General features: G+C 41.5%; 1 protein-coding gene across 1 annotated transcript in view; it reads right to left on the minus strand.

Moving 5' to 3' along the window:
• Positions 1-13,495, minus strand: part of LOC148083044 (NACHT, LRR and PYD domains-containing protein 3-like) — a 214,352-nt gene that overhangs the window by 88,523 nt on the left and 112,334 nt on the right. The window contains exons 4-5 of the mRNA XM_087786166.1: positions 4,034-4,261; positions 3,114-3,347 (exon numbers count right to left, since the gene is read on the minus strand). Coding sequence (XP_087642292.1) covers positions 3,114-3,347; positions 4,034-4,261 — 462 coding nt within the window. The remainder of the gene's footprint in view (positions 1-3,113; positions 3,348-4,033; positions 4,262-13,495) is intronic.

Consider the following 13,495-nt stretch of genomic DNA (forward strand, 5'->3'; position numbering starts at 1 on the left):
GAAGGAGAACATCTGGTCCTGGTACAGTCCTCTCTCCTCTCTGAAGATCTGAGTGAACACTCCTGAGTGAAGTGAAGCAGCTGTGATGTCGATGTCACTCTCTGTCAGGTCTGATTCATAGAAGACAAAGTTTCCTTTCTTCAGGTTCTCAAAAGCCAGTTTTCCCAGAGACTCCATCATCTTGCTGCTCTCAGGATCCCAAACTGTGTCTGTCCAAGCTGCTCCATGGTACTTCATCTTCTTGACTTTGGACAGAACCACCAGGAAGTAGATGAACATCTCAGTCAGGGTGTTGGGCAGCTGTCCTGTCTCTCCTCTCTTCAACATGTCCTCCAGAACTGTGGCAGTGATCCAGCAGAAGATCGGGATGTGACACATGATGTGGAGGCTTCGTGAGATCTTGATGTGAGAGATGATGGTGCTGGTCTGCTCCTCATCACTGGACCTCTTCCTGAAGTACTCCTCCTTCTGGAGGTCAGTGAACCCTCTGACCTCTGTCACCATGTCCACACACTCAGGAGGGATCTGATTGGCTGCTGCAGGTCGTGTGGTGATCCAGAGACGAGCTGAGGGAAGAAGATTCCCTCTGATGAGGTTTGTCAGCAGGACGTCTACTGAGGTGGACTCTGTAGCTGCTGTCAGGACCCGACTGTTGAGGAAGTCCAGAGGGAGTCGACACTCGTCCAGACCGTCAAAGATGAACAGAACCTGGACTTCTTCAAAGCTGCTGAGATCTTTGGTTTCAGGAAAGAAAAGATGAACAAGTTCCATCAAACTCAACTTCTTCTCTTTCAGCAGGTTCAGCTCTCTGAAGGTGAAAGGAAACATGAGCTGGAAGTTCTGGTGAGCTTTGCCTTCAGCCCAGTCCAGAGTGACCTTCTGTGTCAGGAGGGTCTTCCCAATGCCAGCCACGCCCTTCGTCAGCAGGCTCCTGATTGGTGGGTCTCTCTCAGGTGAGGCTTTAAAAAGGTCTTCTTGTCTGATGGTGGTTTCTGGTCTGGTCTGGTTCCTGGTGGCTGCTTCGATCTGTTGGACCTCGTGCTCCTGGTTGACCTGGTCTGTGCCCCCCTCAGTGATGTAGAGCTCCGTGTAGATCTGATTCAGAGGAGCAGAGTTTCCTGCTTTAGCGACCCCCTCAGACACACTGTGGAACTTCTTCTTCAGGCTCTTCTTCAGCCGTCGTTGACACTTTTCTGCACGACTTCCTGAAGAAGAGAAGTCACATGAGTCACAAGATTCTAGAAGCTGAAGATCAATCTTCTCATCAGCTGCAGGAATTTCAATCTCAAATTTTCTAATAGATTCAAGACTTCATTTTCAACAGCTCGAAGGTTCAAATCCTCTTACTTCCCCACAGAAGACCAGCAAGCTCCTCCTGCTTCATGCTCCTCAGGAGGTTCAGGATGAACATCAAGAAATCTTCTCTGCTGCTCCTCATCTGCTCCTCTTCACACTTCAACTCCTCCTCTTCCTCATCATCCAGGTGTTTCTGTTCACCTGGTCTGAGAAACTTCTTCACTCTCTCCAGTTCCTCCTTCACCAGGGTCATGACCTTGTCCTCCAGCAGCTGAAACACAAACATGTGACTTGATCATGTGACCTACAGAGGTCACCAGAGGTATGTCTCAGTCCAAGTCTAACCAGGACCTGTTGAGCAATACTTTCTTCAAGAGTAGGACCAGAGAGTCTGAGTCACATTCAAATCTCTTCTTCTCTCTAAAACTAAACAAGAGTCTCAGCCACACCAGACCTTCTACTTCATGTATGAAGCTGACAGGTGGAGTTGTCCAGGATCAGAGCTTCATGAAGCAGCAGAAGCAGCTGACTGGTGAGTTAGCAGCTGTTGTAGTCAGCAGGTGAGGCTGAAGACTTGAACGTACCTGAAGTGTGGAGTCCACATCTGTCTGATGCTGCTGGACACACTGGAGACTGAGAACATCCGAGACCTGCTGATCCTCTCTGTGAAGAACATCAGGCCGTCAATAAGTTCTGTCTACTTCTACAAGGACACCATGATCTGAGCAAGACTCTGACTCTTCCATGTGCAGACCACCTAAGATAGAATCTTCCACATTCATGGAAAACCAAGTTTGTCTCAAACTTCAGTCGTGATTTCATTTTCATGGCTGCAGTTTGTTGCTTCTTCTCTTGTGAGTCGACTTTCCTCCACGACTGTCTGCAGCACTTTTGACGAGCAGTTCGTGAAGCTCAATAAAAGAGAAGTTTTGAGCTGCATTGACTCATGAACATCTTCAGTTGAAGTCACCAAGAGTCACTAACTGCTGATAGAAACACACACAGCTGTGAGTGAAAGAATGATTGTTGAGGATCAACTAACAGTCTTTGACGACTCAAACATTCCCTCAATCATTGAATCAGTGACTCTTAAATCACTTGAAGTATCTTCTCTCACACATCAGTGACCTTCATCTGAGGCGCTCATATGATCCACGTGAATGTTGCATCACAAGAAAAACACTCAAATCAAAGTTGACTTTTGATGAATATTTCATCACGTTTGTTGTGTGTCAAGTTTCACAAGACTTCAGGTGGAGGAGAAGAAAAGTAGTTGCACTATTTAGAATTCTTCTTCTTGACTCAACAACTGAAGAGACTGTTGGTCGTCACATGATACAAACTTCTTCAACAACCGATGGAATGATCCAGTGAAATGAATTCACTGTATTTGACATCAAGTTGTGGATTTCTTCATGAGTCCAACAGCACCTGTCTGTCCCACAGCAGCTGTTATTGTCTCCATGACTGTTGCTCATGCTAACATGTCAACTGTGATGAAGTGCTGAACATCTGAGGGCTTCAGTCCAAGTAGAAAGAACCTCAGAGACCTTTGTACAGACCCAACATCACATCAGTGAGTCAAAGAGGGACAGAAAACCTCACCTGTCTTCTGAAGACTCTTGTCCACCTTTGAAATTATCAGGAGGTTCCATAGACCAGTCACTCTTCAGAGACTCACAGTTGAGTTCAGACTCTTCTTGTTTCTTCTGGTAGATCCTGAAAGACACAAAACTCTGATCAACACTTTAATCCATTCCTCTGTCGTTCACCATCTGACCACTAGATGTTCTAATGTTGCTCCTGTTGTCTCTCACCTCTGACGCTTCTGTTCACCTTTGAAGTCAATTCCTACTCCCATAGATCTGTCACTCTTCAGAGACACACAGCTGGGAGCAGGTCCAGGTCCAGGTCCAGGTCCAGGTCCAGGTCCAGGTCCAGGTCCAGGTCCAGGTCCAGGTCCAGGTCCAAGTCCAGGTCCAGGTCCAGGTCCAGGTCCAGGTCCAGGTCCAGGTCCAGGTCCAGGTCCAGCAGATGTACGTAGCTTTGATCTGAACACACACAAGTCGCAGTGAGAAAGTATTTCCAGTATTTGAAGGTGTGATGTGTTACGACCTCCACTGATCAGATTTAGCCTCTAACAGGAAGGGTCAGTTCCATGCACTGTAACTGGGAGTTAAGTTTGGTTCTTTTGTTTGTATATTTTAAACGTTAACTCATTGTTGTAAAATTGTAGTTGTTTGCTTGGCCTGCGTTCTCTTGAGCAGCCTTTTCCTTTTGTTGCCTCTTTGACGGCTGTGAGCCAGTATTTAAGTTGATTATTACAAAGTGTGGAAGTGAAGAGTGTTTTTCCCAATTTGTATTTTCTATTGGGTTTTGTATTATGTTTTGGGAATAGACAGACAGACAGACAGACAGACAGACAGACAGACAGACAGACAGACAGACAGACAGACAGGTCGTAACATAAATGGGAGTTCATCCAGGAAAATAGTAAAAGTAATTCCTAAAAGAAGAAATTTAATGGCTTGGTTAAATTGTGTGATTTTATCCTATTTGTGATTTTATTGTGCAGCGACCTTGAGTCTCCTGAAAGGTGGTTTCATATAAGATTTATTATTATTATTATTATTATTTTTATTTTACTTTCTCTCATGTGTAAAGATATACTGTATAGTTTTCTCTGCATATTTAAATAACTACTAGATGTTCTCTTGTTGCTCCTGTTGTCTCTCACCTCTGATGCTTCTGTTCACCTTTGAAGTCAATCAATCTTCCCATAGACCTGTCACTCTTCAGAGACACACAGCTGGGAGCAGGTCCAGGTCCAGGTCCAGGTCCAGGTCCAGGTCCAGGTCCAGGTCCAGGTCCAGGTCCAGGTCCAGGTCCAGGTCCAGGTCCAGGTCCAGGTCCAGGTCCAGGTCCAGGTCCAGGTCCAGGTCCAGCTGATGTACGTAGCTTTGATCTGAACACACACAAGTTTTAGTGAGAAAATGATTCCAGTACTTGAAGGTCTGACAGGAGAAGTGATCTTCTCACCTCTGAGCTCTGGTCTGACTGTCATGGTCTTCACCCAGAAGTTCTTTAGAGGCAGGATCTTCCTCCTCTGTGTCCACACCTGCACACAAACACAACAGCATCATCACTCGTCATCATTGTGTTGTTGATACTATAATAAAACCTCATCAGTACAAACAACATGTTGTTGCTCAACCACACATTCATGTGTTCACTCTCTGATACTGACTGATGTAACAACTTGTTCAGTAACAAGCCTGAGAGGATCATTAAATCTTATTATCTCCTCACTGGCTTGTCGGATCACAATATGACTCTTGTTGCAAAGAAGTTGACAAAAAAACAGGTTTACTTACCAGCAAGAGATAATTAAACATTCCTATGGAATAAGGAAACGGGACATGAATGCATTTAAGGAAGAAATAAGCCAAACTGATTGGAGTGATGTTCTACTCACAGATGATATAGAGGCCTCTTGTGGATCATTGTTAGATGCCATAAATAGAATTAAAGAAAAATACACCAAAACGTTCAGAAATGGACACCCCAAGGTCAACCTGCCTTGGTTCAATGACAACTTGTGAAAACAGCACTAAATCAATTAATGATGGACGAGTTTTTAGTAGTCTTCGTAACAAAGTGAATGAACCAAAGAAGGCAAAGAGCAACTTTTTTATGGACATTATTAAAGAACGAAAGGGAAATAAACTTATATTGAGGAACGTTAATGAATTCACAAAGAGAGAGCTGGACATGAATTGAAAATACATGGACATTTAACCAGTGATTGTAATGAAATTACCTCTGCATTTAATATTTATTTTATTGAGTCAGTGCAGAATCCATCACATACATTTGGTGCAAGAATTAAAGACATAGCAGCAGCAAATTATACCAAACCCGTTTTTAAGATAATTGAAGTACTATGCTAAGCTGTGCAGTGTCCCTGTTAAATAAAGGAAAAAATCAAATGTATTAACATTGATTCATTTATTCACCTCACTCTTGATTCATGTATTCAATTCACTATTGTATCATGTACTCCCCTCACTCTTGAGTCATTTATTCACCTCACTCGATTCATGTATTCACTTCACTCTTGATTCATTTACTCACCTCACTCTTTATTCATTTATTCACCTCACTCTCGTATCATGTATTCTCCTCACTCTTGATTCATTTATTCACTTCACTCTTGATTCATTTATTAACCTCACTCTTGATTCATTTACTCACCTCACTCTTTATTCATTTATTCACCTCACTCTCGTATCATGTATTCTCCTCACTCTTGATTCATTTATTCACTTCACTCTTGATTCATTTTTTCACTTCACTCTCATTTCATGTATTCACCTCGCTCTTGATTCATGTATTCACTTCACTATTGTATCATGTATTCCCTTCACTCTTGAGTCATTTATTCACCTCACTCGATTCATGTATTCACTTCACTCTTGATTCATTTATTCACCTCACTCTTGATTCATTTACTCATCGCACTCTTGATTCATTTATTCACCTCACTCTCGTATCATGTATTCTCCTCACTCTTGATTAATTTATTCACCTCACTCTCGTTTCATGTATTCACCTCACTCTTGATTCATTTATTTACCTCACTCTTGATTCATTTATTCACCTCACTCTCGTATCATGTATTCACCTCACTCTTGATTCATGTATTCACCTCACTCTTGATTCATGTTTTCACCTCACTCTTGATTCATTTATCCTCCTCACTCTTGATTCCTTTATTTACCTCACTCTTGATTCATTTATTCACCTCACTCTTGATTCATTTATTCACCTCACTCTTGATTCATTTATTCACCTCACTCTCGTTTCATGTATTCACCTCACTCTTGATTCATTTATTCACCTCACTCTTGATTCATTTATTCACCTCACTCTCGTATCATGTATTCATCTCACTCTTGATTCATGTATTCACCTCACTCTTGATTCATGTTTTCACCTCACTCTTGATTCATTTATTCTCCTCACTCTTGATTCCTTTATTTACCTCACTCTTGATTCATTTATTCACCTCACTCTTGATTCATTTATTCACCTCACTCTTGATTCATTTATTCACCTCACTCTCGTTTCATGTATTCACCTCACTCTTGATTCATTTATTCACCTCACTCTTGATTCATTTATTCACCTCACTCTCGTATCATGTATTCACCTCACTCTTGATTCATGTATTCACCTCACTCTTGATTCATGTTTTCACCTCACTCTTGATTCATTTATTCACCTCACTCTTGATTCATTTATTCACCTCACTCTTGATTCATTTATTCACCTTACTCTTCATTCATGTATTCACCTCACTCTTGATTCATTTGTTCACCTCACTCTTGATTCGATTATTCACCTCATTCTTAATTTATGTATTCACCTCAATGTTTATTCATGTATTCACCTCACTCTTGATTCATGTATTCACCTCACTCTTGATTCATGTATTCACCTCACTCTTGATTCATTTATTCACCTCACTCTTGCTTCATGTATTCACCTCACTCTTGATTCATGTATTCACCTCACTCTTGATTTAGGTATTCACCTCACAAACTCAGTCTCGATTCATTTTTTCACCTTAGTCTTGATCCATGTATTCACCTCACTCTTTATTCATTTATTCACCTCAGTCTTGATTCATGTATTCACCTCACTCTTGATCAATGTATTCACCTCAATCTTTTTTCATTTATTCACCTCAGTCTTAATTAATTTATTGACCTCACAAACTCACTCTTGGTTAATCTATACATCTAACTGTTTATTAATTTATTCCCCTCACTCTAGATTCATCTCACTCTTGATTCATTTATTCACCTCACAAACTCACTCTTGACTCATGCATTCACACTCTGACTGGGGAACATCATGAACAGCATGAAAAAAGTCACTGACCTGTGAGCAGCTCTCTGCTCTGAAGACTTGTGTCCATGTTTGTAGGTGAAACTTCCAGGTGAGCTGAGCTGCTTGTGATCCAGACTCAGGGAAACACTGATGAACCGTCAGTGAGGAGGTGTGTCTGTCAGAGACATCAGTGCAACATACTGTGTTGTTGACTCACACTTTTATAACATCGTTCAACAACACAACATGTGCCACGAGGATAAAGACGTTTGACAAGTTCAGTCACAATGTTGATCTAGAAGAAGGAATGCAGTCTTGTTCACCTGTCGCTGCCACACCTGTCGCTGCCACACCTGTCGCAAACACAGCTTTATCTCTTTCACTTGTTTATTATCCAGTTTCATCTAGTTTTGTTCTTTTCATCCAAACAAGTCTTGGTTCTGATCCAAATGCTGCACATGTCCTCCAGGTGTCTTCAGCTTCACACACTTGACAGAAGCTTCCAAGACAGTGATGGACAAACACATCAGCACTTCTGAAGCATCATTGACATGTGATTATTTTCACAACAAACTCGTCGTTGTGTTCGTGGAATACTCTTGGCCACCAGGTGGTAGTATATAACCATTATACGTTGACTGAGTTGGTAGTCGGCCATCTTGTTCGTGTTTATGACGGTGGTTGGACATTAATCCCGTAGTTGTAACGGCTCAGGAATAAAGGCCCCTTTCCAAGTTTGGCGAGCCAAGTTTAGGGGTCAATCACCGTATCCATCGACGAGCCTGTCGGACTGGGAGGTGGAGCCAACTCCCAAGACCCGGTCCAGGGGGCAAAAATATCCACCATTGCGGACACCGGGGCACAGTCAGACCTCTGGTCTCTGGAGGAGTTCCTGGCTTATGGGTTCTCGCACAATGACCTCCACTTGGAAGGTCGATCATAACCTGGTCCACCTTCAGTCACAGTACACTCCTCTGGTGCAGAGACAGACTGTGACCACTAGGACAATCAGAAAGTGGACCAGCTGTGGAGGACGCCATCAGAGACTGTTTTGACACCACAGACTGGGATGTGCTGCTGAAGTCACAAGAGGACATCAAGGGTCAGAAACACTATATAACGGATTATATATTTAGATTTCTGCTCAGACGTTGTCGCCCCTGCTGAGACTGTCCGCTGTTACCCTAATAATAAATTAATTTTACGCCGTTGGTAACAAAGGAGGTCAAGGATGTCCTTAACAGAGAGAAGGTTTCAGGAGCAGGGACAGAGACGCCATGAGGTCAGCAAAGCAGGAGGTGAAGCCATGCTGGGGAAAGTACCAACCCTGTAGAAGACTTCCTGTATAGTTCCAGTCCTGAAAAAGATCCGGCCGAGCGAGCTGAATGATTACAGACCAGTGGCGCTGATGAAGACACTGGAGCGGCTGGTCCTCAAACATCTCAGGCCACATGTCCAGCACGCACAAGCCCCCTGGTGTAGAAGATGCCATACTTCACCTCCTGCATCGGACCTACTCTCACATGGATTAAGGATGTGGCTCAGTGAGGATCCTGATCCTGGACTTTTCTAGTGCCTTCAACTTGATTGAACTTCAATTGACACAGATGCATGTGGACCCTGGTCTGGTCACCTGGATCTCGGACTATCTCACTGATCCACCACAGTATGTCAGGCTGGAGGACATCACTTCTGACACAGTGGTGTGCATTACAGGAGCACCTCAGGGGACAGTACTGGCCCCTCTTCTTCACCATCTACACTTCAGACTTCTGCTACAACTCTGAGCCGAGTCTTGTCCAGAAGTATGCTGATGACACTGCCATTGTTGGATGCATCAGGGACAACAGCAAGGACGAGTACAGAAGTCTGATACATGACTTTGTGGACTGGAGTGAGAGGAACCCCTTGCAGCTGAACACCTCAAAGTCCAAGGAGCTGGACTTTGGGAGGTCCAGGACAAAGCCATGTCCAGTGTCAATGAAAGGCGACAAGTTGTACCTCGGTGTGTTGCTGGACAGTAAACTGACACAGACCATGTGTATAAGAAAGTTCAGAGTAGACTGTACTTTCTGAGGCAGTGTTTTGTGCTGAGGTGTGTTGGGTTGGGAACAGGAGTGTCAACAGGTTGGACAGGTTGATCAGGAGGGCTCTGTGGTTGAAGCTGGACTCACTGGTGACAGTTCCAGATCTCTGGAAAAACTACTGTCCATCATGTTCTATTTCTAGTTTTACTACTAATTCTACTTGTACTTCTACTACTCATTCTATTACTCCTTTTACTATTTATACTACTTATACTTTTACTACTAATTCTACTACTGCTTCTACTACTTCTACTACCGTTCTAGTACTTATACTTATACTACTAATTCTACTTGTAATTTTACTACTAATTATACTACTGCTTTTACTAGTAATACTTACACTAATTTAACTAAAATAATAAATAAATAATATAATACAATAATTTAAAATTAAATAAAGAGATGTTTGGAAATGTCTATCAATGGTACAAGAACCACAAAGGATGGGACGATCTTGGATGAGTTGGATGACATTCGACCTACAACAACCTTGGCCTTGATGGACAAACAGCGACGGTTTCCCAACAATGACCAAAGGGGGATTTGTATGTAAGTAAGTTAGTAAGTAATATTTGTATAGTGCTTTTCCTTCTTGTTTGATTTTGCTTCCACTAAAAAACCAAAGTAAATTATAATAATTATAATATTATCCATGTAATTTTAATAGTTTCCTTTGGACTAAGACTCAAAGGTGGTGCTCCATTATTCCAGGTATATTCTTAAAATATTACATTGTAATATTTGTAATAACCAGAGTGCTGGTCGTTCTGATCAAATTTAACCCTATACTTACTACACTTCAATACTATCAATACTATCAAGACTACACAGTTCTCGCTCAAGTTATTTCTAGAATTAACCTGACAGTTTTCCAGTAAAAAACATACCACTTGAAACAACATTGAGAGAAAATGAAGATTCTGGGAAGTCGAAGTCAAAGACTAAAAGAGAGGAAGTAAGTCAGTAGAGATACAGGTCTACCATCAGGGGAGAGCAGTCGAATATCAACCAGTGAGACGTCTCCCTGAAGGTCAGAGGTCACAGACAGCGAGAGGAGAAGACAACTTCACTACACAAACGGTCGATCAATGTCTTGTTTGAGACTTTGGTATCGATCATGTCGGATCATTGAGCCATAACATTATGACCACCTGTTCAATGTTTCAGAAGCTTTTTTCCATTTCAACTTTTTTTTAAATAATTTTAAAGCAAACTATTGAAGAGTAAATGATGTAACCTGGTCAACAGTCTGAGTGACTCACGTCAACATGATGAAGTTGAAATGATGTTTGTTTTAAGTCCTGAAGCATCTCTGAGATCTTGCTTCAATGAAATAAATAAATGTTTCCAGGCGGAAATGTATTTCTATTCATTCACATTTCAACAAAACACCTTTTTTTCTAAACTTTTTCTTAAGTCAATTCTGTAAAGTAAGATGTTTTGAAAAAAACATATATATAAAATATTACAATTTTATTTTATTTTATCTTATTTATCTTAATAAATGCTGTGGCTAATTAGATTAGATAGACTAAAAATAGATAGAATAAAAATTAGGTAATGACGAATGAATCTATTTTGTCAAAAAGTCTCAAATCTGCAACGCTTGTCAAACATCTCCTGCTCTGACGTACGTTCCAGTAGAAACACTATTCAAACTTAATAACATTTTCAAGTCTTTTGTAGCTTTCTTGGTTCTTCTGGTCACGGGGTAAAGCGCACAGTCCCTTCTCACCATTTCCTGGCGGGGAATTGTCTCGTTTTAATTGCTCGGCATTGGAATCGTTCCAGTCGTGCGACTTAATCTGTTCAGTTTATGGAATATTATTTGAAACAATTATTATTATTTTTAAATGTGCTTGATTTGAGCAAAAAATCATTGACATCTTAAAAATCGTCTGGACCTGGACGAGCCTTCGTGGGTCAGAACATGTTTCGATGGGCTAGAGTTCATGAATAAGACGAGCATCTACAGGAGGAGAGTTCAAGTATCTCACAGTCTTGTTCACGAGTGAGGGTAGAACGAAGCGTCAGGTTATCAGTTATGCAGATGGAAGGTTGTTCTGATCTTCACATCAAAACTAATCAATAAAAACAACATTTGAAATATTCAATATTGTTGATGTCATTGATCCACAGCTGCTTCTGGAGTTACTGAGTTTATTTGACCTTAATTTTACATAAATAACAATTCAAATATTCTGACCTAATTACTAAAATTAACATTAAAAATAATGTTAATAATAATAAAGGCAGGAGGGATCAGAAGAGCAGAGACCTGGACTGTTAAGGGTTGTTTACATATTTGACACAACAAATGAACGACACAACTTCAACCGTGTGAGTAGATAAGATCATGTTGATCATCATCGACCAACAATCAGTGAAAACTCTTGATGAAGCTTCATGAAGCCTCACTTTCTCGGTTCTTTCACTTCTTAACCTTCTAATAGTAATGTTTCCAGAGAGAAACATCTCACGGCTGAGAGCGCCATCTGGTGGAGCAACAAATTGATTCAAGTTTTGTTTCCGCACAGATCATCAAGGACCGAGTGTTTTCTCACGCGTCCAGGAACAAGTACATGTGGAACTTCCTGCCTGGAGGACTGCTGGTTCTTCCCGAATACTCCACACATCTGGCCCACTTCCCGTTCTACTACCTGGGCCTGGGTACACACACGCGTCCCCCCCAAAGATGTGTCAGGGTCAGTTGTAGAAATGCTGTTGTGTTGTTTCATAAATCCAGGGGTCACTCCGGGTCAGGAATTCACTGCCGTCATCCACGCCGTCTCCCCGCTGGTGTCTCAGTCTCAGCCAATCATGAAGCTGCTGCAGGTGGTCTCCAGGTCCAAGTCCTGCTCTCAGGTCAGTCAGTCAGTGTGCTGCAGGAAGTCAGCTTTAAAGAGTTGTGTAGATATTTGGTGTGTGTGTTGTGTATCGTTAAGAATGTACAATATTGACACAGTATTGGCAAAAAAAGATGCAGATTTTTTAACTTTCCAAAATTTGTTTGGAAATACAAATACAAATTATTAAAAATGTACCTATATATACATATATAGGTACATTTTTAATTAATTTTATGAAAGAAAACTAAGTGAAATACTTTGTATTTAAAAACAAATTTGGGAAAGTTAAAAAATCTGCATCTTTTCTGCATATATATATATATATATATATATATATATATATATATATATATATATATATATATATATATATTCTTGAATACATTTTTTTCCATATAAGTCTTTTCAATATTGTTGCATACAGAACGTTCTTTGTAACTTAAAATTGTTTAAAAAAATGATAAATGTTATTTAATTCTTGACAAAATAAAAAAAAAACATTTTAAAACTTGTTTTATTAATTAATTAATTAAATCTTACCATGAAAAGATCTGAAAGTCAGAACCAGAATTTTAAAATGATCCTGAAAAAAACTAATGCAGAGATTTAAGGATCGGAGAAATGTGAGTTCTTCTACGAGAGCGAATCAGAATTCTGGCTGTTTTGTATGAACTGCAGGCGAGACACATCCTTCTGGTTGAGACACCAACATAACCTCGAGTAATAAATAATAACCTGAGTTTTCTGGGATGTTATTGAACGTCGACATCATTCCTGCAGATCATCATCATCTGGAACAGTGAGAAAGCTCCGCCCATGTCGGTTCCTCTCACGGTGACGGCAGACGGAAGGTAAGAATCTCGTCCTCTCTGTGACAGGTGTGTCGCTCATGTCCTGACTTTCCCCGATGGCTCATGTTTGTGTCGCAGGCCTCCAGTCGGTTTCTACCTCACGTTGCCATAGAAACGGAAGCTGTGCTGAGCCTGGACGAGGACACGGTTCTGCTGACCAGTGAGGTTTGTGGACACGATGGCGAGAAGAAGGAGCTTCAGGATTGACTCTTGTCGTTCAGGTCAACTTGGCCTTCCTGGTGTGGAGGAGCTTCCCCGAGAGGATCGTGGGTTACCCGCCCAGGAGCCACTTCTGGGACCCCCTGAAACACGCCTGGGGCTACACGTCCAAGTGGACCAACGACTACTCCATCGTGCTGACTGGAGCTGCCTTCTACCACAGGTGACCACCTGAAGAACTTCTTCCATCTGAGGCCGACGTGGAGCTGTTGTTCGTCCAGACAAGTCTCAATAGTCTCCGTTACAGACGCTCGGCATGTGCTGCTGTCAGCTGGACCTCCATCAGAGCCACAGAGTT

The sequence above is a fragment of the Callionymus lyra genome, chromosome 3 (assembly GCF_982586985.1).
Source record: "Callionymus lyra chromosome 3, fCalLyr1.hap1.1, whole genome shotgun sequence".
NCBI classification, from domain to species: domain Eukaryota; kingdom Metazoa; phylum Chordata; class Actinopteri; order Syngnathiformes; family Callionymidae; genus Callionymus; species Callionymus lyra.